General features: G+C 47.2%; 1 protein-coding gene across 2 annotated transcripts in view; it reads left to right on the top strand.

The window, feature by feature from the left end:
- The window catches only part of LOC147727539 (E3 ISG15--protein ligase HERC5-like), a 324,404-nt gene extending 299,005 nt beyond the window's left edge, over positions 1 to 25,399 (top strand). For both annotated transcript variants that reach the window (XM_086961610.1, XM_086961611.1), the window contains one exon: positions 25,034 to 25,399. In XM_086961610.1, coding sequence (XP_086817736.1) covers positions 25,034 to 25,239 — 206 coding nt within the window. In that variant the 3' untranslated portion in view covers positions 25,240 to 25,399. The remainder of the gene's footprint in view (positions 1 to 25,033) is intronic.
- The last annotated feature ends 1,736 nt before the right edge of the window (positions 25,400 to 27,135 follow it).

Genomic DNA, 27,135 nt, shown 5'->3' on the forward strand with positions numbered 1-27,135 from the left:
ACCTGGGTTTCCTAGGATTGGCCTTATGAAATTCTTGAAGTAGTCATGGAGCATGAATGTTCACATGGGGCTTCCAAGATCTCAAAGTTCTTCCAATCAATCCGATAATACAATGTGCCTCTTTTAAATTTGGAATCTAAAATCTTATGTACCTCAAACTCTTCTTTTGAATCTACCTGAATTGGTTTTGATGCCGAACGTATTCTCAAGTTATGTGGGCTTTTCTTTAATAAGGAAACATGGAAAGTGGGATGCACCTTAAGATAGGAAGGTAAAGGAATTTTAACTGTCACTTGATTTAGCATCTTCTCTACCTTAAATGGACCTAGGAATCGAGGTTGGAATTTTCGATTGCATTTTAACTTCAGATTTTTTGTGGATAGTCAGACCTTATCTCCTGGACTGAAATTTGGGTCTACTCTTCTCTTTTTGTCCGCATGTCTTTTATAGGATTCCTTAGCCTTCGCCAAATTTTCTTTAACTTGAGCAAAGGACTTTTGCATTTCAGATACAATTTCTTCTACTGCGGGGACTGAACTTTCCTCCTTTTCTACAATTAAGGTTGGATGCCTGCCATAGTTTATATAAAAAGGAGAGTACCCAGTAGAAGAATGGGCCGCATTATTATAGGCAAACTCCGCAGCCCAAACTAATTCTGACCACTCCATTCTTTGATCCAAGAGGTAAAGTCGGAGGTATTGCTCAAGCTCTTGATTCACCCTCTCTGTCTGACCATCAGTTTCGGGGTGGTAACTAGTGGAAACACGGGTGTCTATTCCTAACTTTTGAGTGAAGGCCCTCCAAAAATGCGAAACAAATTGTGTGCCTCTGTCGGAAACTAGAACCTTGGGAATTCCGTGTAAACGCACTATGTGCTGGGAAAAAAAGCTGAGCTAAAAGTGGTAAGAAAACAACAGGAGAAAACCCATAAACCACGTTGGGATGGGTGCAATATGAAGATGAGGACAGTTCCCAACAGGTATTATGTAGAGACCGTTTGAAAGACGTATGCAATAAGCATTACAAAGAAGGAAGAGCCAAGGAGTCAAGAAAGTTTTTCATAAACAGTGGTATTATTTCCAAATTGGTTGAAGGTCAATACAGTTAAAGCAGCACTGTACAGAGTGGATCGTGTGACAACCCGGTGACACTTGGTGCAGGTGCTATATACAATAAGTGACAAGTGAGTGTGCAAGTGTTTTAAAATGACAGCAATTGCGACGCATTAAAACAGAGTTCACAACATCAAATGATGGCCCCAGTGGAGACAAGTAATTATTCACTCGAAACAAAGTTATTAAGATGGGAGCACAAGATGTGGAATGCGTCTTTAAGTTCGAGCTGTCTAGTCGACGGCGTTTCGATCCCTGTTGTTCGGGATCCTCATCAGGACGGGGTTGTCGATGAGAACAGTGCTGTGGGTATAAAGGGGAGTTTGAGCGCGTGGACTAGGAGGGAAGCGCATAGGGGGGGGGGGTGGTAGCAGGATTGTGAAGTTCGGATTATTTAGCGAACTAAGGCGTGTTTTGAAGTGGGGGTGGAGGGCCTGACCGTGGCAGGGAAACCGTGTTTTAAAGGGGGTGTCTAGGGTATAGGATACTAGGGGATATTTAATCCGTTATGCATGGGTTGGGTCATGGTTGCGCCATGCGGAAGACTGTAAACTTACGTAATAGCTTTCCTAGGATGGCAAAGTCCGAATCCTGGGTTAAACCTCAGTTTTTCACGATAACTATGGGTTTAAAAAGTGATACGTCAGAGATTTGAAGGAGAGTCCCTCCATTAGTGACGATCAGTGACCTAGGTAGAGGTAATTACCTGGATGATTCTTCCGTCTGGGCAGCGAGCGGCGTAGGCGAGTCCTGCAAGGGCCAAGGGAGAGGGGGGGAGAGTTTGTTTAATGGATGGCTCATGGTGTCAAGGAAAGCCAAACAGACTTCTGAGTTATCCGAGCGTGCTCGGGGTAGGCTTCAGAAAGTTCATTACCTGAATGAATCAAGGAGGATGGCCGTAACCGGGGTCTGCTGTCACAGCGGGTTGCAGGCAATGAATGCACTAGCTATTCGCGGGAGTGAGCCTGCTTAAAAAGTCAGGAGAGGGGCGGCCAATGGGGTGGAGTCACGTGGTATTCGAAGGTGGGGCCGGGCCGGGTCCCGGCGAGCCATAGGCTGTTTCGGGGCCGAGCCTCTGTTGGGAGTGTGGGAGGATTCTGGGTAGTTTACTAGGTTACCTAGGAGATGCTCGAGGGGAATGAGTAGGCAGAATTGGGAGCGAGCGCGCCTGATGTCGTGGGCGGGCCGGATGGGACTGATTACGTACAGGTACGGGCGCGATTTGGGGCAGGGTTACGTTGTAATCAACAAACAACATGCTCTGTAATATATTTGTGACAATATACAGTATACATTTGTGAATGAGCATTTCAAAAACAGTTTCACATATGTTTATATAGTCACGAAAGCATTTGTAGCAGAAAGAAACGGACAGATAGTTAGAGACAGAATTAAGAGAAATTAGATGGAGATGGTATTTGTCCATTCATCAAGGGTATTGAGTCCTCGGTTGACAGAGTCCGTCTTTGCTATCCATTTGCATTCTGCCCTGTTAAGGAGGTTGGTCATGTTGCCGCCCCTGATGGGCAGAGTTGGTTTTTCAATGACCAACCATTTAAGATCAGTGTCTGAATGTGATTTCTCCAGGAAATGTTGGACCAACGGAGCTGTCAGAACTTTGCAATTGATTCTACTTTTATGTTGAATTATTCTTTGCTTGACCATTTGTGTGGTCTGGCCAATGTAGATCAATTCACATGGGCAGCGGATGGCATATATGACATTCTGAGTCTTGCAGTTTGAATGGTGATTCAGTTGGTAGGTCTGTCCATTATAGACAAATTCCTTAGTGTTGTAGGTAAGTTCACACACACTACACGATTGGCATTTGAAGTGTCCTTTCACAGGTGGCATTCCCCAGGCTGCAGTAATGCTTTGTTGGTCCGTGGGAGTGGTTGGCCATGTGATGGCCCGGACCAGATGGTTCGCCAAGTTTTTACCTCTCTGGTATGAGAACAGTGGGGGTTCGCGGAATTGTTCATCAGACCTCAGTATTGTCCAGTTATTTTTGATTATTTTCGCAATTCTGTTGCTTTCCGGGTTGAAAACAGAGACAAATGGAATTCTGTTCATAGTTTTGTGGTTTACATTTGGGACCAGTAGATTCTCTCGATGATTGTACCATGCGCGTTTTTTAGCCTGGTTGATTAGGCGGCGTGGATAGCCTCTATTGATGAGTTTGGTGGCCAGGATGTCGGCTTCTCTGAAATAATCTTTTCTCCATTTGCAATTGCGCCGGATTCGGAGGAATTGACCAAATGGGAGACCATCTCGTAGGCCTCTAGGGTGGTTACTGGTGTAGTGCAGCAAGGTGTTACGTTCTGTCGGTTTCCGGAAGAGCGAGGTTCCTAGTTTTCCTTCTTCTGCATGTATAATCACATCAAGAAATGGAAGGTCATTTGTTTTGGTTTCACTGGTAAATTTAAGGTGTTCCTGTGATGAGTTAAGCCAGGTCATGAATGGTTGTAAAGTTTCAGCAGTTCCATCCCAAATCAAGAGAATGTCGTCAATATAACGACGCCACAGATGGATTTGTGGTTGGTACGGATTGACAGGGTTCAGAATTAATGTTTTCTCTAGGTTGTGGACAAACAGAATTGCAAAGTTCGGGGCAAAGCATGCGCCCATGGATACTCCCTTCGTTTGAAGGTAGTATGTGTTCTTGTATAAGAAGTAGTTGTTTTGTAGTGCTACCCTTAGTAGGTTCATGATGAATTCGGTTGGAATTCTAGCTGGTTGAGGTCTGGAGTTTAGCAGGTTTTTTATTACTTCTAGGCCTTCATCGTGGGGTATGTTTGTATATAGGGACTCAATGTCCAGACTGGCCATGATTTGGGTGTCTAGGTCGAAGGGTTTGTCCTCTATGGTGTTGATGAGGTCCATAGTGTCTCGTATGTAAGTGTCCGTTGTTGGTACAAACTCCTTAATCACAGCATCCAGATATTTGCCTAGAGGTTCCAAAATGGAGCCACATCCTGAGACGATAGGGCGTCCAGGTGGGTTATTGGCGTCCTTATGGATCTTGGGTAGGATGTACAGGACCGGTGTTCGGGGGTGGGGATTGTTCAGGAAATCAAATTCCTTTTTCGTAATGATGTTCAAATCCTTGGCTGAGGTGGTGATATCAAGGATCTTTCGTCTGATATCAGCCAAAGGGTCTTTGGAGAGAGCCCGATAGTGTTCGCGGTTGGTGAGTTGCCGCTCCACTTCTCTGTCATATTGTGTGTTATTCAAGATAACGATTCCGCCGCCCTTGTCTGCGGGTTTGATGACAATTTGTGAGTTGTTTTGTAGGGTCGTTAAGGCTTCTTTTTCTGCCATTGGGAGGTTGTACGGAATAAACCGCGGAGAGGATTTTAAGTCCATAACTTCTTTCATGACCAGGCGTTCGAAAGTGAGGATTTCGGGCGTCATCTGGTTTGAAGGTGGATTGAAAGTAGAAGGGAGCCTGAAGGGGGGTCCATAAGGACGCCAATAACCCACCTGGACGCCCTATCGTCTCAGGATGTGGCTCCATTTTGGAACCTCTAGGCAAATATCTGGATGCTGTGATTAAGGAGTTTGTACCAACAACGGACACTTACATACGAGACACTATGGATCTCATCAACACCATAGAGGACAAACCCTTCGACCTAGACACCCAAATCATGGCCAGTCTGGACATTGAGTCCCTATATACAAACATACCCCACGATGAAGGCCTAGAAGTAATAAAAAACCTGCTAAACTCCAGACCTCAACCAGCTAGAATTCCAACCGAATTCATCATGAACCTACTAAGGGTAGCACTACAAAACAACTACTTCTTATACAAGAACACATACTACCTTCAAACGAAGGGAGTATCCATGGGCGCATGCTTTGCCCCGAACTTTGCAATTCTGTTTGTCCACAACCTAGAGAAAACATTAATTCTGAACCCTGTCAATCCGTACCAACCACAAATCCATCTGTGGCGTCGTTATATTGACGACATTCTCTTGATTTGGGATGGAACTGCTGAAACTTTACAACCATTCATGACCTGGCTTAACTCATCACAGGAACACCTTAAATTTACCAGTGAAACCAAAACAAATGACCTTCCATTTCTTGATGTGATTATACATGCAGAAGAAGGAAAACTAGGAACCTCGCTCTTCCGGAAACCGACAGAACGTAACACCTTGCTGCACTACACCAGTAACCACCCTAGAGGCCTACGAGATGGTCTCCCATTTGGTCAATTCCTCCGAATCCGGCGCAATTGCAAATGGAGAAAAGATTATTTCAGAGAAGCCGACATCCTGGCCACCAAACTCATCAATAGAGGCTATCCACGCCGCCTAATCAACCAGGCTAAAAAACGCGCATGGTACAATCATCGAGAGAATCTACTGGTCCCAAATGTAAACCACAAAACTATGAACAGAATTCCATTTGTCTCTGTTTTCAACCCGGAAAGCAACAGAATTGCGAAAATAATCAAAAATAACTGGACAATACTGAGGTCTGATGAACAATTCCGCGAACCCCCACTGTTCTCATACCAGAGAGGTAAAAACTTGGCGAACCATCTGGTCCGGGCCATCACATGGCCAACCACTCCCACGGACCAACAAAGCATTACTGCAGCCTGGGGAATGCCACTTGTGAAAGGACACTTCAAATGCCAATCGTGTAGTGTGTGTGAACTTACCTACAACACTAAGGAATTTGTCTATAATGGACAGACCTACCAACTGAATCACCATTCAAACTGCAAGACTCAGAATGTCATATATGCCATCCGCTGCCCATGTGAATTGATCTACATTGGCCAGACCACACAAATGGTCAAGCAAAGAATAATTCAACATAAAAGTAGAATCAATTGCAAAGTTCTGACAGCTCCGTTGGTCCAACATTTCCTGGAGAAATCACATTCAGACACTGATCTTAAATGGTTGGTCATTGAAAAACCAACTCTGCCCATCAGGGGCGGCAACATGACCAACCTCCTTAACAGGGCAGAATGCAAATGGATAGCAAAGACGGACTCTGTCAACCGAGGACTCAATACCCTTGATGAATGGACAAATACCATCTCCATCTAATTTCTCTTAATTCTGTCTCTAACTATCTGTCCGTTTCTTTCTGCTACAAATGCTTTCGTGACTATATAAACATATGTGAAACTGTTTTTGAAATGCTCATTCACAAATGTATACTGTATATTGTCACAAATATATTACAGAGCATGTTGTTTGTTGATTACAACGTAACCCTGCCCCAAATCGCGCCCGTACCTGTACGTAATCAGTCCCATCCGGCCCGCCCACGACATCAGGCGCGCTCGCTCCCAATTCTGCCTACTCATTCCCCTCGAGCATCTCCTAGGTAACCTAGTAAACTACCCAGAATCCTCCCACACTCCCAACAGAGGCTCGGCCCCGAAACAGCCTATGGCTCGCCGGGACCCGGCCCGGCCCCACCTTCGAATACCACGTGACTCCACCCCATTGGCCGCCCCTCTCCTGACTTTTTAAGCAGGCTCACTCCCGCGAATAGCTAGTGCATTCATTGCCTGCAACCCGCTGTGACAGCAGACCCCGGTTACGGCCATCCTCCTTGATTCATTCAGGTAATGAACTTTCTGAAGCCTACCCCGAGCACGCTCGGATAACTCAGAAGTCTGTTTGGCTTTCCTTGACACCATGAGCCATCCATTAAACAAACTCTCCCCCCCTCTCCCTTGGCCCTTGCAGGACTCGCCTACGCCGCTCGCTGCCCAGACGGAAGAATCATCCAGGTAATTACCTCTACCTAGGTCACTGATCGTCACTAATGGAGGGACTCTCCTTCAAATCTCTGACGTATCACTTTTTAAACCCATAGTTATCGTGAAAAACTGAGGTTTAACCCAGGATTCGGACTTTGCCATCCTAGGAAAGCTATTACGTAAGTTTACAGTCTTCCGCATGGCGCGACCATGACCCAACCCATGCATAACGGATTAAATATCCCCTAGTATACTATACCCTAGACACCCCCTTTAAAACACGGTTTCCCTGCCACGGTCAGGCCCTCCACCCCCCACTTCAAAACACGCCTTAGTTCGCTAAATAATCCGAACTTCACAATCCTGCTACCACCCCCCCCCCCCCCCCCTATGCGCTTCCCTCCTAGTCCACGAACTCCCCTTTATACCCACAGCACTGTTCTCATCGACAACCCCGTCCTGATGAGGATCCCGAACAACAGGGATCGAAACGCCGTCGACTAGACAGCTCGAACTTAAAGACGCATTCCACATCTTGTGCTCCCATCTTAATAACTTTGTTTCGAGTGAATAATTACTTGTCTCCACTGGGGCCATCATTTGATGTTGTGAACTCTGTTTTAATGCGTCGCAATTGCTGTCATTTTAAAACACTTGCACACTCACTTGTCACTTATTGTATATAGCACCTGCACCAAGTGTCACCGGGTTGTCACACGATCCACTCTGTACAGTGCTGCTTTAACTGTATTGACCTTCAACCAATTTGGAAATAATACCACTGTTTATGAAAAACTTTCTTGACTCCTTGGCTCTTCCTTCTTTGTAATGCTTATTGCATACGTCTTTCAAACGAGCTAAAAGTGGAGCACTAGGGGTCTTTTTTAATGGAATAAAGTGCGCCATTTTAGAAAAGACATCTACAACCACCAAAATGGTGGTGTACCCCTGACTGCGAGGCAAATCTACAATCAAATCCATAGACACAGTGTGCCAAGGATGAGGTGGGGTTGGTAGTAGCCTTAATTTTCCCTGTGGGGGTTTCCGATCAGTCTTCCCTTTTAGACATCTCTCACACGTGGTCACAAATTGTCGTATCTGCGGTTTCATGTCTGACCACCAAAAATTCCTCTCTACCAATTCCATGGTTTTATGGATTCCCTTATGTCCAGTAAGCAGGTTGTCATGACAAGATTCCAATGCCTTCTCTTGGAGCTCTTTCGTAGGAAAAAATAAACGATTGTCCTGATAAGGAAGACCATTCTTGATTTCTCTGCCCTCAGCTCCCTGAGACCAATCCTTCATATCCTGGAATGTCATAGCCTTTTGGACCTTGTCCACAATTTCTGAAGTATGAGTAGCTAAGATATTTTTTTCTTCTGGAATGATGTTTTGCAATTCTCTATCAGATTCCAAAGAAGCTGAATCTATTCGAGAAAGAGCATCTGCTTTGGCGTTACTTCTCCCAGGACGAAAGGTTATCACAAAGTCAAAATCAGCAAAAAATAAGGACCATTTAACTGGCTGGCCGTTAAGGTGCGAGCTGATTTGAGAAACTGCAAATTTCGATGGTCAGTAAGCACTGTTACCTTGTGTCTTGCACCCATCAGATAATGCCGCCATTCCACAAATGCACTTTTCACGGCCAGCAATTCTTTATCTGCAATTGAATAATTGCACTCCGGAGGATTCCATTTTCTTGAGTAATACGCCACTGGATGTAACTGGCCGGTTGTAGGATGACGTTGAGACAAAATCCCTCCAATAGCCACATCCGAGGTATCAGCTTCCACATAAAAAGGATCATCGGTTCTTGGATGTAACAAAATGGGAGCTTGGGTGAAAGATTCTTTTAAAAATAGGAAGGCTTCTTCTGCTTCAACTCCCCCAAACAAATTTAACTCCTTTCTTTAATAGTCGAGTTATTGGAGCAACCTTCTGGGAGAAATCCGAAATAAATCTCCGGTAGAAGTTTGAAAACCCCAAAAAGCTTTGAACCTCCTTTACAGATTTTGGAGAGGGCCATTCTTGCACTGCCTTGACCTTAGTTGAGTCCATACTCACTCCGTCTGGGGATAACACAAACCCCAAAAATTCCACTCAAGTAACGTAAAAAGCACACTTCTCCAATTTCACGTAAAGATGGTTCTCCAGCAACTTGGTTAAAATTGCTCTTACATGTGGAATGTGCTCTTCTACACTGTTAGAAAAAATCAAAATGTCGTCGATGTACACGACCGCGACTCGATCCACAAATTCACCCAACACGTCATTTACAAAGTGCTGGAAGGCAGCGGGAGCGTTGCACAGGCCATAAGGCATCACCTGATACTCGAACAATCCATATCGGGTTCTGAACGCCGCCATCATATCGGGTTCTGAACGCCGCCATCACTCATCTCAAGGAGCTACCCTAATTAAATGATATGCTCCTCGCAGGTCAAGCTTGGTGTAGACCTTGGCATCCTTTACTTGATCCAGTAACACTGAGATCAACGGGAGGGGGTAACGGTTCTTGATTGTCACCTGGTTCAAGTCCCTATAGTCTATGCAACCGCGGAGATCTCCATCTCTTTTTGGGATGAAAAAAAGAGGGGATGACACTGGGGATTGAGAGGGACGTATAAATCCATTGGCTAGATGTTTATCCAGGTACTCTTTCAAAAACCGGTTTTCGGTCTCTGTGAGGGCATAGATTCTACTGCATGGTAAAATGGCTCCAGGCTCAATCTCAATCTTGCAGTCATAGGGGCGATGAGGTGGTAAATTTTCTGCTTCATTTTTATCAAAAACTCCTGAAAGATCTTGGTATTCCACTGGGATTTCTTTTGTTTCCAACCTGCAAATCTGAGCAGGGTGATGAGTGACTAAATTTCGGACTGGCTTATCCTCCTCCTCTCGACCTTGTTCACAGAAACAATTTTCCTTGCAAAAGGAGGAATCCATTTCGATTGTTCTTTTACTCCAATCTATTTGCGGCTTGTGCTCCGTCAACCACGGGAGACCAAGCATCAACTGGAATTTGTTGCGCATCTATTAGATTGAAGGTTATTCATTCCGAATGCCCCTTTAATCCAGTTAACTGAACAATTTCTGTTTCATGGCTAATTGGATCTGACGATAAATTGGTGCCGTCGACATCTCGGACCGCCTCAAAAAATAGTTTTTTCACAAATCGAATTCTATTCTGATGGGCATATTTTATATCGCAGAAATTTCCAGTGGCCCCGAAATCAATCGCAACGGAAACTTCTTTGATTTCTTTGCCTCAAAATCTTACTACGAAAATGGCAATTAAATGAGGGGCTGAAGACTGTAAGGTATTCATTATTTGTTGTTGAACTGGAGTTGACTTTTCTATCGCTTCCACCCATGCAACTCCGTCTACGGGAGAAACTGATCTTTTACTGGCAGGGAAGTTTTGTGTCTTTTTGGACATTCTTTAACTAAATGTCCCAATAATCCACAATATAAACATAGCTGAGAATTCCTTTGTCTCTCCTTTTCTTCTTTGGTTAGGGGCCCTCTGACCGATCCAAATTGCATAGGTTCTTCTGTAGACATTCCTTCAGAATTCTTATGGGGATCACTTTTAACTCGGATCAAACCGTGGAGGTGGAGGACGAAAATCTCTTTTTCTCTCATGCCGAAGTTCACTTGCAACACCAAATCTATAAGCTCAGAGACCTCGTGGGTCTTTGAGGAATTTGAGCCAGGGCATCCTTAAGTTCATCTCGAAGACCTCTGTAGAATGTAGCCGCTCTCTTTTCCTCAGGCCAATTTGTTTCTACAGCTAACTTGTTGAAGTTTGCTAAATAGTCCACCAAATCTCGATTCCCTTACTTGAGATCTAGCAATTTATTATCCGTTGCCTGAGAGGCCGAACGTCGATCAAATATCCGTGCAAACTCCACCTTGAAGTTTGCGTAGTTGAACAGGATGGGATCATTTCTGGTGAGCAAAGACATGGACCAAGCAGCCGCATCCCCAGTCAGATACGACACTTTAGCTTGATCTTCAGTAAAGATCACTGGACGACGTAAAAAGTGTAAGGAACACTGCGTCAAAAAAATCTGTGCCTTTAGAGGATCTCCACCATATCTCTCGGGAGGAGCTAATGGAATGATAGGAGAGATAGCATGAATCACCTGTGTGGAGATGTCTGACGAGGAGGGGTGTTGGGATGATGAGGAAGTCTCTCGGAATGCTGACCCTGCCACAACCAAATCATCTAATCTCTGCCGGGTTTGAATAGACTCTTGACTCGATCTTCTGAACTCATCTCTCAAAGCTTTATGTTCGAGGCATATGGGCTGCAGATGGTACATTATAAATAGATCGCCATCTGGTGTTGGGCTCGGATGATTGCACTTTGTTTTTCTCTTGGAGAGTCTTTTGTATCTTGGTGACTCCTCCCTTGGTTGGTAGTGCGCATGGGCATCGGCTCCATCCTTAGATTGTTTTTTTCCCCCATCGGGTTCGGATGAGGATCGAGACGCTCCAGATCAACTTCAGAGAAAAGTGATTTATCGGCGCGTATTCCCTTTCCAATTCGACGGTATTGTTATCGAACGCGTTTCATTTCCATTCCGACACGTTGCGAATTCAAAATCGAAGAAAAAACTTTGATCTACGTCAACGAACAGGAGGCCTTTCTCGACGCAGTCAAGCCCGGAGTCCATGGAAAGGACTCCATTCAAAAAATGTCCAACGTGTGGTGCTAAGTTCCCGCACAAGGACCTACACGAGGTGTGCAACCTCTGTCTATCGCCTGAACACGAATCCAGGGACTGCGAAGCCTGCGCAGCATTCTCCTCCAAGCTAACGATTAGAAATCGTCGAGCTAGAAGACACGAGGTTTCCAGAATGCAGTCGGAGGCGATCCCGGAACTGTTCGGAGACGAGCAAATCGAGGAAGAAGAGGATCAGTCGGGGTCGGAAGGGGACCAGTCGGATGTTGAAGAACTCGACGTGCAATAAACCGTGAGTGACGACGTCTCCTTACCGAAAAACCGACCCCGTGCGGTAACGACCCCGCCTTCGAGCCCGGTCAAACCGCAGAAAAAAGTTTCCGACGCCCCGCCCTCGGGCCCGGCAACGAAACCGAAACTGAAACCGAAACACTCGGCCTCCCACCATGTCGGATCCGAGAAAAGGTCGACATCGACTTCGACACCAAAGCTCCATACAAGGGAAAGCTTGGTATTGAAACATTCCATGTCGAAACAGAAACATGATTCGTCGTCCAAGACTCACTCGATACCAGGAAGTCGGAATCGAGTAGACACTCGGTGCCGAAAACACCGAACACTGACGATCGAAAACATAAGCACCTTTCGGAACCAGGACCTTCGGTACCGATTCAGGAGCAACAGACAGATCCCAAACAAAAGATTTTGTTTATCGATCCGCAAACTGGCAAAGTAGTGACGAAGAAGAGAAAGAATGAACAGACAGAAGATAAATCTCTTCCTTCAAAAAAGAGAACACTGGGGACAAATACAACTACTCCTGCTTCTCCTCGACCTAAAGTCACACCCTCTTCTCCTATTCCTCACACTATGCCAAATATTCCTACACCTTCCACACCAAGACCATCTACACCTCAGTCTGATGTAGACAGTGATCCAGGGGAGGGGGAACCTCAAGGGGATGATGAAACCATCCCAGATGAGGATGACCCATGGGAAAATTATGACGTAGGGTCAGATGAGGACAACGACCCAGAGTTATATCCCTCAAAGCCTTCACCACCTGATGATAACACAGGGTTTGTACAGCTCATTAATAGGGCAGCAAAATATCATAAAGTAGATATACATACAGAACCTCAAATAGAGGATTTCCTGTTAGAGACGCTACCTAATGCACAAAGAACATCAGGTACTCTTCCTATGTTGAAGGGTCTTCTCAGTCACACAGAAGAAATATTCAAAGACCCAGTGAGGGCTAGGGTGTTAAACCCAAGAATTGATAAAAAATATAAGGCGGCTCCAAAGGATCCAATATTTATCAAAGGGCGCATGTACCTCTGGACTCGCTTGTAGTCTCAAACGCTCGTAAAAGAGCAAACTCATTATCTACAGGAGAGGCTCCTCCACCTGATAAAGAGTCAAAATTAATAGATGTATCAGGCAAGAGAGTAGCATCACAAGCGGCAAATAGCTGGCGTATAGCCAATACACAGGCACTACTTGCACGTTATGACAGGGCACATTATGATGAATTAGAAAAACTCATCACACATCTCCCCAAAGAACATCAGAAAAAGGCAGATCAGTTAATACAGGAAGGTAAAATAATAACTAATACTTCCATTAAGTGCGCCCTAGACGCAGCAGACACTGCAGCAAGATCCATCAACACCAGTGTCATGTTAAGGAGACATGCATGGCTTAGAATCTCAGGATTCAAACAGGAAGTACAAACGTCCTTACTGAACCAACCATTTGATCAAAAGACACTTTTTGGTTCAAGCACAGATGAGACCTTAGAAAAAATGAAAAAAGATACAGAAACGGCGAAGTCAATGGGAGCATTGCAACAGCCAACACAAAGAGGTTCCTTTCGTAGATCCACCTATAGAGGGGGCTCAAAAAATACAGGAACACATCAGCAATCCACCTCTTTCACACCTACATCACCCAAAGGCAATTCAAGAGGAAATTACAGGGGTAACAACAACAAAGGTAGAGGCCGCGGAAATAATAACAACCGCAACGCCTCAACCCCAAAACAGTGACTTCATAGAACTCCCCCCAGACCACATAACACCGGTCGGGGGACGTCTATCACAGTTCCTACCTGTCTGGGAAAACATCACATCAGACAAGTGGGTGAGACAGATTATCCAACATGGTTATTGCCTGGAACTCACAGCTACCCCACCAAACATCCCCCCCCCAACAGCGTCCAATGAGTCAGGATCATCTGACATTGATAAAAGAAGAAGTACTAGCACTTCTACAAAAGCATGCAATAGAGAAGGTCCCAAAAAATCAACAAGGGACAGGAGTATACTCTCTATACTTCCTAATCCCCAAAAAAGACGGGTCCCTAAGACCAATATTGGACCTCAGACCTCTCAATGCTTACATAAATTCGGAGCATTTCCACATGGTCACGCGCCAACAAGTACTCCCTTTACTGAAGAAAGGGGACTTTCTTTCTACACTGGATCTAAAAGACGCTTACTTTCATATCCCAATTCACAAAGCCCACAGAAAATACCTAAGGTTTGTAGTAAAAGGACAACACTATCAGTTCAAAGTCCTTCCGTGCGGTGTCACAACAGCACCAAGAGTTTTCACAAAATGCCTAGCTGTGGTGGCAGCACACCTAAGAAGACAACAAATACATGTCTTCCCCTACTTGGACGATTGGCCAATAAAGGCCAAGTCACAAGAAGAATGTCTTCACAACACACAGAAGACAATTCAATTGCTGCACCACCTAGGGTTTACGGTGAACTACAAAAAGTCACACCTGCAACCAAATCAGATTCAGCAATACCTGGGGGCTACGATAGACACAGAAAAGGCAATAGCATACCCCAACCCAATCAGGATACAGACAATGGTCGGGTTAATACAAAGATTTCAACCACAACACTCACTACCAGCACGAGTGTTTATGCAACTGTTAGGCATGATGTCCTCCTGCATACTGCTAATACCACATGCCAGGCTACAAATGCGTCCACTACAGGAGTGTCTAGCGACACAGTGGAATCAGGCTCAAGGTCAGATTACAGATCTGGTGTTGGTAAACGACCGGACGTATCGCTCTCTGAAGTGGTGGAACACAGAAAACATTTCCAAGGGACGGTCGTTCCTAGAGCCAATTCCACAAGTGATAATAACAGCGGACGCATCGCTCTCCGGATGGGGAGCGCATATGGACAAATACACAGTGCAGGGGAATTGGAGTGTGCAGCAAAAGAAACTGCACATCAACTACCTGGAACTATTAGCAGTATTTCTAGCACTAAAGGCTTTCCAAATGCAAATAACAAGCAAGGCAGTCCTGATCAGAACAGACAACATGACTGCAATGTATTATATTCAAAAACAGGGGGGGGGTCACACTCTCTCCAACTATCCAATCTAGCACAGGACATTTGGAGATGGGCCATTCCTCAAAAGATCTATCTGTTAGCAGAACACCTACCAGGAGTTCAAAATCAGATAGCAGACATCCTAAGCAGACAGTCAGAACAAGTACACGAATGGGAGCTGCACGACCAAATACTGCAGCCATTCTTCCAGAGATGGGGGCAACCAGAGATAGATCTGTTTGCCAATCATCAGAACGCAAAATGCAAAAACTTCGCATCCAGGTACCCACACCAACGGTCCCAGGGCAATGCACTATGGATAAATTGGTCCAACAAATTTGCTTACACGTTCCCTCCTCTCCCACTAATTCCGTTACTGGTTCGGAAACTGCAGCAACACTCAATGACAATGATACTAGTGGCACCCACGTGGGCAAGACAGCCGTGGTTCACCACGCTACTACAACTCTCACAAGTGCCACATCAAAAACTAAGATTATTACCCATGCATCTTACACAGAACCATGGAGAAATAATGCACCCAGATCCTAAACAACTGAACCTAGTGATCTGGCTCCTGAGGTCATAGAGTTTGGATATTTAGATTTACCACCAGAATGCATGGAAATCATTAAACAAGCAAGACGTCCTACCACCAGAGCATGCTATGCAGCAAAATGGAAGAGGTTTGCTATACACTGTAACAGTAAGCACATCAACCCTCTGGACGCATCCACTAAACAAATCATTTGCTATTTACTACACTTGCAGCAATGTAACTTAGCATATACCTCTATCAGAGTTCATCTCGCAGCTATAGCGGCGTACCTACAAAACAGGCAACATATTTCCCTGTTTAAAGTACCAGCAATTAAAGCTTTCATGGAGGGACTCAAAAGAGTCATTCCACCAAGACGACCACCTTCCCCAGTCTGGAATCTCAACATAGTACTTACCAGACTAATGGGGCCACCCTTTGAACCTATGCATAGGTGTGAAATACAATTCCTCACATGGAAGGTGGCCTTCCTCATAGCTATCACGTCACTTAGAAGAGTAAGTGAGTTGCAGGCTTTTACGATTCAAGAACCATTCATGCAGTTACACCAAAATAAAGTGGTTCTTAGAACAAACCCAAAATTCTTACCAAAGGTAATCTCGGCATTCCACATCAATCAGTCAGTGGAATTACCGGTTTTCTTTCCAAAACCACAAACAGTAGCAGAAAGAGCCCTACATACATTGGATGTTAGAAGGGCAATATTGTACTATATAGAAAGAACACAAACTTTCAGAAAGACAAAACAGCTATTTGTTGCGTTTTCTCCTACACATAAAGGCAATCCCATCTCTAAAGCGGGCATTGCCAGATGGATTGTAAAATGCATTCAAATATGCTACTTAAAAGCAAAGAGAACATTAACTGTTCCTCCTAGAGCTCACTCTACACGTAAACTAGGAGCATCTATGGCATTTTTGGGAAACATTCCACTAGATGACATATGCAAAGCAGCTACCTGGGTTACACCGCACACATTCACAAAACACTATTGTGTAGATGTGCACACAACACAACAAGCTAGAGTGGGACAAGCGGTATTAAAAACTTTATTTCAGACAGTTGCAACAGACACGGGCAACCACCGCTAGGGAGAGAACTGCTGTATAGTCTATTCATAATGTACCATCTGCAGCCCATATGCCTCGAACGGAATATGCTACTTACCAGTATGCATCTGTTCTTGGCATAGAGGGCTGCAGAGTGGTACATGCCCTCCCAGCCTCCCCGGAAACCTGTGTCTGTTCCAACATTATCTTATTTAGATACACTTACATGGGCATTCTTATCTGTATTATATCATACTACTCCATCTAACCCTACTATGGCAAAACAATCTAAGGATGGAGCCGATGCCCATGCGCACTACCAACCAAGGGAGGAGTCACCAAGATACAAAAGACTCTCCAAGAGAAAAACAAAGTGCAATCATCCGAGCCCAACACCAGATGGCGATCTATTCATAATGTACCACTCTGCAGCCCTCTATGCCAAGAACAGGTCCCGTATTACCGCGCTGCGGTTTGTAAGGGCTGCAGATTTTAATCTTTACTAGTTGCAGTATTTAGCGCGTTTAGCGCGTTTTCGCGCGTTTTGCACTCGTTTTTGTTTTTTAACTGTGCACTGGCTAGGCTCTCCCCCCCCCTCACACCTGCATTTAATTTGTGGAATACTCACCACCGTTTTGGTGGGCCCGGGTTCTGTGGGTGGTCCGGGGATCGTCTTGTGATCGGCGACCAGCGCCATCTTGGATTGGGTCCAGGCTTTTTTGCAGGGCGCCATCTTGGAGCGTCCATGCGCTCCTCCCTCCACTTCGGCGCCTATTTAAGGCACTTTTAATCAGCGGTCAGCCTTGAAAGGTCCCGTATTACCGCGCTGCGGTTTGTAAGGGCTGCAGATTTTAATCTTTACTAGTTGCAGTATTTAGCGCGTTTAGCGCGTTTTCGCGCATTTTGCACTCGTTTTTGTTTTTTAACTGTGCACTGGCTGGGCTCTCCCCCCCCCTCACACCTGCATTTAATTTGTGGAATACTCGCCACCGTTTTGGTGGGCCCGGGTTCTGTGGGTGGTCCGGGGATCGTCTTGTGATCGGCGACCAGCGCCATCTTGGATTGGGTCCAGGCTTTTTTGGCGGGCGCCATCTTGGAGCGTCCATGCGCTCCTCCCTCCACTTCGGCGCCTATTTAAAGTCGCTCTTACCCGCGCAGCGGGAACGCGCAGCTAGGACGCCGTCGCTTGCCGGAGTCTTGCCAGAGTCCTGCCCGTCTGCGCCCGTCAGCGTCCCGGAGGCGCACGGGGCGACAGGGGGGCTTGGATTCGAGCATGTGTCGCTCAGGATCACCCGTGCAGCGGTATACATCTGGGGAGCTTTGCGCTCTCTCCACTGTTGTCAGTGGCTGCTGCACTGTTTTCCCGGGCCGTTACCATGGTAAGTCCATCTGCCCCGGTTGCGGCTGGCGCCCCACCCGAGCGTTGCCATGTTCCTCTGGCATTAACATCGCCAGTGTGGGATTTCGCTGCATGCTACTAAACACCAGATCAGCGTGCAGACATGCTCAAGACATCTTTGAGCTTCTCGACACGGCTAAACCACTGTGTCTCATGCTTACTGAGACGTGGTGGGGAGAACTTTCGAATCCAGACGTGGCCATGGCAATCCCCCCGGACTATAACATCTTCAGGAAGGACAGAGCGAAGGGAAGGGGCGGGGGAGTGGCACTGGTGGTGAAGAAAGGCACGGCTTGTACTATCTTGCCAGTGGAGGACATTCGCGGCTCGGAGTCCCTTGCGTTTTCTATTATCTTAGCTCCGCACCAATCAGTTAAGGGGCTATTGGTTTATAGACCGCCCGGTCCACCCGGTACGTTCTTTGAAGACCTTGACTCTGTCTTATTGGGACTGGCCCTGAAAGCAGAACATTGCATCGTAGCCGGGGATTTTAACTTTCGGATGGATGATCCATCTGACGCGGCCACTATTAAAATCATAGATGCCATGGCACCGCTGGGACTGCTCCCCTATTTGCAGGGGCCGACGCATGACAAGGGGCACACTCTCGACCAGGTTTTCTCGAAATCCCCTCTTGAGGCGCTAGAGATTATCCCGGTACTTTGGTCAGACCATTTGCTAGCTAAATTTTCAATCAAAGGCACAGCTAAATCGGCTGTTGCCGCTCCACAGCAGCATGGCCGAACCCTTAGGGCTTACCATCGAGTGACCCCTGAGATGTTAGCTCAGGCTGCCCTGGATCATCCCTGCCCCCTCACGGGCGACCTGTCGAGGGATCTGGAGTCCTTGCAGGCGTGGCTTTCAGACAGGCTTAATGATCTTGCCCCGGAACTGGCCCCCCGTCTTACTCCAAAACGGGTCTCTGCCCCCTGGTTCACCGCTGCACTGTCGGCTAAGCGGCAGCAGTGCAAGGTGGCCGAAAGAGCTTGGCGGATTAAATATGACCCGGAGGCCAAGCTGACGTATAAGAGTGCGGTTAAGGACTATCACCGGGACATTCGCCTGGGCAAGAAAGCATACCTGGCAGGGAGGATAGAAGCTGCCTCCAACTCCTGTAAGGAGATTTTCTCTATAGTTAGAGAATTTATATCTCCACGGTCTAACATCTCTGAGGAGAGGCCCTCTGATTCCTGGGCCTCCGATCTGGCTAGTTTTTTCACTAGCAAGATCCAACTCATACAGGATTCCTTTCCACCGGCTATACCTGCAGGGCTGATCAATTCTGAGGCCAACCGACCGCCCCCGGCCTCGCCAGGCGTGACGTTGGGCGTGTTTCCACCTTTATCTGCGCCCGCCTCTTTAGCTCTTATGGGCAATTTGAAATCAGGCTTGCCTTTGGACCCGTGCCCTGCTAAAATTCTGGCGAAATTGGCCGAGGTGATTAATCCACTGGCTAACCCGCTCCTGAATCTCTCGTTGAGCCAGGGAGTGGTTCCGCAGGCTTGGAAGCAGGCAATGGTCATCCCGCTGCTTAAGAAGCCTGGTCTGGATCCAAAGGCCCCAGTCAACTACCGGCCTATCTCCCTGCTAACAGCTCTCACGAAAATTGTAGAAAAGCACGTGCAGACGGTGCTGTCCAATTTTCTAGAGACGAACGAGATTCTGCATGCCACCCAGTCGGGCTTTCGCCCAAATCTCAGCACGGAGACCGCGCTCCTTGAGGTCTCAGAAACCATCAAAGGGGTGCTGGATGCTGGGGGAAAAGCCATGCTGGTGATGCTGGACTTGTCGGCGGCCTTCGATACCGTACCCCATGATGGCCTGCCTACCAGACTTAGTGAGATTGGACTAAGGGGGACGGTGTTCAGCTGGTTTTCGTCCTTTCTAGCTGGCCGCCGGCAAACGGTCTGGGCCTCGCCAGATTCCGCCGTGATGCCGCCTTTGGGAGTTGGGGTCCCCCAGGGCTCTATCTTGAGCCCGACCCTCTTTAATATCTTCATGACCCCTTTGGCGGCGTTGGCGGAGTCGTTTGGGGCCCGGATCATATCCTATGCAGACGACACCCAGCTCCTCTTCTCGTGTAAGAGAGGAGGAGACTTTGATGGGGAGAGTATCCGGGATTGCCTTGGGGCCGTGTTCCAATGGTTCCAACTGAACAGCCTCAAGTGCAATTCCGATAAGTCCGAGGTACTCTTCTTCGGGTGTGATATGGAGCCAGATTGGCAGGCATGGTGGCCGACTGGTATGTTCCCCCCCACTTGTTCATCCCAAGTGGCTAAAAACCTGGGGGTCAAGATGGACAAGGGTTTGACTATGAAGTCCCAGATCCTGGGGTTGTCGGGCATCTGCTTCGGCTTCCTTAGGATGCTGCGGAGGTTTCTTCCCCTTTTGTCGGAGGAGCACAGGAAGCTGACTGTGCAGGCCCTGGTAGGCTCTAGGTTAGATTATTCAAACGTTCTGTACCTGGGCCTGCCAGAGTACCTGCTACAGCGGCTCCAAGTTGTGCAGAACGCGGCGGCGAGAGCGATCTTTGGCCTGAACAGACGTGCCAGTGCTGCGGGCTTATTGCAGACCCTGCATTGGCTTCCAATCCATAAACGGATTGTCTTCAAGGCTTTGACCTTGACATACAAGGCCCTCCATGCGACGGGAGCGAAGTACCTCCAAAAGAGACTTGCCTTCTATCGGCCGGCTCGCTCTCTGAGGTCAGAATCCCTGTTTTTAGCGACTGTCCCACGAGTGAAGAGAGCGCGCCTGGGAGGTCGCTCTTTTGGACTACTGGCGCCACAGTTGTCGAACTCTTTGCCTCTTACTCTCCGGGGAGCTTCCAGCTTATTAGTTTTTAGAAAAGGCCTCAAAACCTGGTTGTTCACACAGTAGGCTTTTTTCTTGTTCTGTTTTGTTCTGTGATTCTCTCTTTTTTAATGTGTTATGTTAGCAGTTTGCAGCCTTTCTTTTTAAAGCGCCGGGACACTCTTTTTGAGTAGCCGCGCGCTCTACAAAAGCCATTATAACATAACATAACAGATGCATACTGGTAAGTAGCATATTCCTTTCTTCTAAGGTATTATTTAATTGTTCCTGCATATTATTTAGAACATTAGTCAAAGCCTTTAAATCTAAACCTTCCGCCATTCTGCTCAGGAGGGGACTTGAATCCTCAATTAAGAGGTTGGCACTTCGATGGGGGGCGTGGCATGGCGCTGAGCATGGCGGTTGTCTCGTAGGTGAGCTCCGGACCAGGGCTGGCAATTATCCTGGTAAACTGCACACTGTCGCGAGCACAAGAGGGCTAACAGAGGGCTGTTGCTGTCGGTGGTGCTTGGAGCCGGGAGAGGGAGCAGAGACAACGGCTGCAGCGCCGGCGCCGGACACCACGAGTGGCGACCCCAGGGCAGAGGAGTTCGAAGGCCGCCATTTTGGGGTTGCATAGAGGCGGATAGCGGAGAGCTGCCGCGGCTCGTGGCTGTGTTGCGCACGGGGCTATGGGCAGCTGAGGAGAGCGTCCTGCCCGGACTACCGGCGGCGACTCGCGGAGCGGCTCACCCAAGGGACCGGTGCAAGGAGCGAGCGCGGAACGGGGGCCGGGTCTCCGAGTCGGGACAAGCCGGTGAGTGCGTTGGCTGGCACTGCTTGTCTGCCTGTGTCCCTGACCTCCCCCCTGCTGCTCGGCTACTACAATGGACTACGAGCGGGGCGGCGTTGCTGGACTGCCGGTGGGAGCGGCGGTGTACGCTTTCCTCCCCCTCCCCCCCCCCTAGGACAGGAGAGAGGTGGCGAAGGAGGGGGCTCGGTGGCGCTCGGGACGGGGGAGCAGTGCATGAACGGACCTCCCTGGGGCCACAGTTAGAAACGGAGGACACCGCTGAAGCGCTGGGCGCAGGACAAGCTGCAACAGGAGACAACGGAGGAACCTAGAGGGAAGGCTCCTGCAGGGCACGGTGAGCGCCCCCCCTCCTCCTTCTCAGCCGTGGGCGAGGAGAGACTGCGGGGAAATGTGGAGAGCGCCCCCCCCCACTGCACAGGGACGGGACTAGTGCCGTTCTCCTATTGAACTAAAGGTGCGGCCTGGGAGTGGGGGCCCCCCCTGGGAGACAAGTGGTTCTGTGCCTGTTGTAGGATACACTAACGCCTGGCCAGACACCTGGTTCGCTGTATACCTACGGGGAGCGGTGTGGAGAGTAGCAATTAGCTGGAAGGAACAAGAGACCTGCAGAAGGGTGCAACACGAACTGTTGATAATAGGCACGACAAAGGAGGTGATTGATTACCGCACCAACTAACTGCGATGGTCCGGAATAAAGCAAAACAGCAGGGTGGCACAGACCCAGGAAAGGACATGATGAATAGTGGGGACAGTGCGTCTGCATCCGGCTGCGCCCCCACCCGAAACCTGATGGCCAGGAGGATAAACTGGACTTAATACTACGAGAAGTGAGGGACTCCAGGAAAGCGATGGAGCTGCAGATGGGGACCCTAACTACTGGGCTGAACCTGCTTAGGGCGGATCACGCAAAAACGGCGGAAAAAGTGAAAGAAAATGCGACAACTCTGGCGGAAGTACTGCCCAGACAGAAACAGACTTAAACGGAGGTGAAGCAGCTGCAGACGCAAGTAGCCACACTCCTGGATCGCGTGGAGGGCGCGGAAGGAAGGGCGAGACGGAATAACATCAGAGTGTTTGGCCTGCCGGAGAAATGTGAGGGGTCGGATGCCGCGGGATATATGGAACAATGGTTTCGGGACCACGTTACAGCAGAGGGTCTCTCCACACAATACTGTATTGAACGTGCGCACAGAATACCCACGGGGAGACCGAAACCAGGTGCCCCTCCGAGGCCATTGATAGTCAAATTACTGAACTACCGGGACCGAGACACCCTTTTACAGAAGGCGAGAGAGGTTACACCCATAAACCTTGAAAATAGCAGAGTTTCGCTATACCCAGATCACACAATGCTGGTTCAGAGACATCGGTCATCATTTCTGGCGGTGAAACGACAGCTTCGTGACCTACAGCTACAATATGCTCTCCTCTTCCCGGCCAGACTCAAGGTAATGCACGACCAGAAGGCCTACTTCTTTGAGAGTCCTGGTGATGTGGAGGATTGGCTGGAAGTAATGGAATTGACTACCGCTGCGGAGCACACCTCGCAAGGAGAGACAGGAGGCAGATCCCAGAACAAACGCACAGCGGGGCGAAGAGGCAGGAGAACAGGGCGGATGTCGGCACGCAAACGTGTCACCCCGCAGCTGATGAGTCAGAACAAAACGCAGGCGATCATTGCTACGGCCACCTTCACTAACGTCCCCAGAGTGGTGGACGTTAAAACCTCATCGGAAGAAGATGAGACGCAAGGTTCGGAAACTGAGGGAAGTGTGGCCTTGTTCCCGTCGGCCACCCCGCAGCTGATTTCTGATCTGTTTGGTTGATGGACTCCTGCATGTACAGTTTTCACCTTGTTTCCTAGAGTAACTGTAACCAGTCACGAACCTAGACCCTACCTGAAAACTGTAAGACTCCTACAGTATGTGCAACTTCAATATTTGGCCCTGGTACCGTGAGAGCTCGACAGTAATGACCCGTAGTGGCATAGCACCACATGCAGAGCACAGTGTCAGCCCCCCGCATGGCGAAGGCCCGTTTCATGTGTGTTATGTATATATTTGTTTTGTTCACAGTTATGGTCTGGTATAATTTGCTGATCAGACCGAGTATTTCAAAGGTAGGGGGTTGGGGTGACTGCAGAGTACATAGTGGTGCAGGATCGATAATGCCGTTAGGAGACATGTGGATACGAGTAGGGAGTGATAGTCAGATACAATGCACGCACAGGGTAAATACACAGTGGTAACCTGGAATATCAGAGGTATGGGCACAAGGTATAAAAGACACAGAATTCATGCACTTTTACAGCGCCGCAAAGCGCAGATTGTGTTCCTCCAAGAGTCGCACATGGTGGAGAGTGAATTGGTGAAACTTAGGAGGAAATGGAGAGGACAAGTTTTCTCCACCTCCTATTCTATGCTAGGGGAGCCACAATTTGGGTGAGGCATGGTGTGCTGTTTGTGGCACACGAGCGGAGAATAGATAAACAGGGACGATATGTCTTTGTGAAGGGGCATTGGACGGGCAGTTAGTGGTGCTGGGTCCACTATACGCCCCTAACTTTGATCAAGATAAATACTGGGATACACTGAGCGGAGCACTGGCGGGGTGGGATACATGCCCATGGATACTGGGAGGAGATTGTAACACTGTAATGGATGTGTTCTTAAACAGGTCACACCCCGGTTACACAGTGCAGGGGTCCAAAAACAGGCTGAGGCGCTAAGAAGATGGGCGGCAGGGTGGGAACTCTGTGATGTGTGGAGGATGAGGCATCGGGAACACAAAGAATATTCCCTTTACTCCGCGGTGCATGACCATTGCCTTTTATTTGTTTTCCAGTGCATATATATTGCCTGCACATTTGCAACAGAAAACAAGACATAAACATTTGTGCACCCTAGAGATTACAAAGGATGGGTGTTTGAAACATTTTCAGTGCCTTGTTTGGTATGGGACATAAACGTGTAGATTGTTAAATTCCAGGGGACTTGGAGAGTCTGCTGAAAACTAAAGCTCAAAAGATGGAAGTGTACCCAAGAGAATGTGCCATGGTCCATGGCATCTGCTTCTGGGGTGATACCAAGGCGCTAACCTGTTATCTATCAGGAATTCTTGAAAAGAAAGGAGCTTTTCAGTCCAGATTTCCAGCCATTGCTACAATCTTCCACAGTTTGGAACTTGTGCATAAGACTGTTTCTGTTCCTCAACAATGTAGAAATGCATGTATATTATGTTGTGCAGATTTGTAGCTTGCACTATCACCCAAGAAGGTATCCTAGCGCTGTCTAAAGCTCTTCCTTGAGCCATCCTTTACAGCTGCCATGCTTTGATAGTAGCTGCAAGGGTGAGTGGTGGTTTGTGGAGGGTACTATGGAACTTTGCATTTTCTGATCAGTTTCCTTTTGCTAGATGTGTTATCTTTTACGTGACTTGCCAATTCTGACTCTATCAGAGATATTCCTGCTTTCTGACATTTACGTTTCCCATTCCTTCCACAATTCAGTGTTTCTCATAGGAAGTGACAGCGTCCCTGCTTTTGGAATGGATTGTTTGAAGATTACTATTGGGTCAAGCCCTTTATTTACTGAGGATCATCTTCCATATGCACAAACCTGCTACCAGACCCTAACACTTCCGACATACTCTAAGAAGGAAGTTCTCAGGGAAAAGCTGCTGCTGGCTATCCGCCACAACAGAGGATTCTGTTAATGTAAACCATGAAGAAGATCAATAAATTAATGGTTAACTTTTTTGAACATTGTAAAATAACGTTATTTAAAAAAAATGTGAATATGTATAATTAAAATGTCACTAATATTTTTTTCAGAAATGGGCTGTAATATACTGATCCAATAAAGTTTGAGCTTTATTTTTAGAACGGATTGTGGTATTTCAAGTAATTTAAATTATTCAGTGACATCCAAACCTTCAATTGAAAAAACAGGTTGTTTTCTTCCGTTGCCAAATGTAAATGTCAATTGTGTATGTAGGTAGTAAATCAAAATATTTCCTTTGTATTTGGCAAAAAAAATCTGCTTTTCATGAAGCTTCATTTACAGCATTTAGTGCCAAGATATAAGCAATGTTCAGTTCAAGGTCTCTGGTGACGCACTTTTTCAAAAGCGTTTTCTCCCTTAATGTCTGAAGAGTCTTGTGTGGAGTAGCTTTGAGGGGCATTAGATGAGCCATCTCAGTGTTACGGTTGATTGTTTGCTCAGGCTGGAGAGTGAGGGATCCACCGTCCTTACCTAGATGTATCCCTCCCAGTGGATATGAGTGTGTGGGCGGTGAGGAGACTGAAGAGCCCGAATAATGGTTCCAAGTTCTGCTTCTGTTGGATGCTCCCAAATGCAGGAATTGCTGTCTGTCTTCCAGTCAGTCAATGTAGTCAGTGGTTTCAATAAAAATGTCAAAGATGGTCTTCAATTAAGCTACATGCCTATATAAGGCCTCTTGCCCTCCTATTGTAGTTTGGTCATGCCATTTGATTGTCCCCATGCCCCTTTAATAGTTTGATCTATTCAGGTTTTGCTTCTTGGTGGCATTGAGTCATCCCTTAAAACAGCATTTTTTAATTCCCTATTGTGCTCCATTATTGTTCTTCCTAAGTTGATTATGTGGCTTTGTGTAAGGAACACATTGGCTTCATCCTTCTGGTCCAGCTTAGTTATCATTTAGCTGATCGGACCATGTGCCCTATGCACATGATAATCTATGTCCCCTAGTGGTTCAGCTCCGTCTCAGTGTCACTCTCTATTATATATATTTTTATTTTTTTATTTAAAGAGTTTTATATAGCGCTGGCTAGACCCGGAGGTATCGGAGCGGTTTAGAAACAACAATGTAACAGAAAAAGTTCACCAATAAATCCCAAAAATTAGGCAATACAATTAGGAGAGGAGAGAAAGGAGAGAGAAAAGTAGTGGAGGGGGCAGGGGAGGTGAAAGAGGGAGGATAAGGGAAGAGACCATACGAAGAGACGGAAAGAAGTCTGTCTAAAGACCGACTAGGTAGGTGAAGACCAAGGAGGGAATCCACGGCCCATCTCACCTATAGCTAAACCAGGTAGCTCCATCGGGCATCAGGCAAAAAAGTTCAGTCTCAATACATTGAGAGAGGGGAGAGGAGAGACATAAATAGAGGGAGGATACGGTAGGAGACGACAGGAGGGACGAAAGGAAGTGCAACAATGTGGTTTAACAGTGTAACAGAAAAAGATCAACAATTACACATTACATTAAACCATCAGCAATACATTAGGAGAGGAGAAGGAGGAGAGAGAAAAGAAGTGGGGGATAGATGAGGTGAGAACGTGAGAATAAGGGAAGAGACAACCGAAGAGACGACAGGAAGTCTGTCTAAAGATCGACTGGGAAGGTGATGACCAAGGAGGGAATCCACGGTCCATCTCCCCTATAGCTAAACCAGGGATGTATGTCGTTACTACGCATGCCTTTACGACGCAACTTTTACAACGCAAGTCGTTACAACGACTTGCGTTGCGGGGCACTGGATAGTGAATAGTTTAATTTACTATTCCAACTCCAGTCCCCGTGGATAGTAGGGAAGGAGTTGGATAGTAAATTAAACGATTCCCTATCCTGG

This window comes from Lissotriton vulgaris, chromosome 3_1, assembly GCF_964263255.1.
Source record: "Lissotriton vulgaris chromosome 3_1, aLisVul1.2, whole genome shotgun sequence".
NCBI lineage: Eukaryota > Metazoa > Chordata > Amphibia > Caudata > Salamandridae > Lissotriton > Lissotriton vulgaris.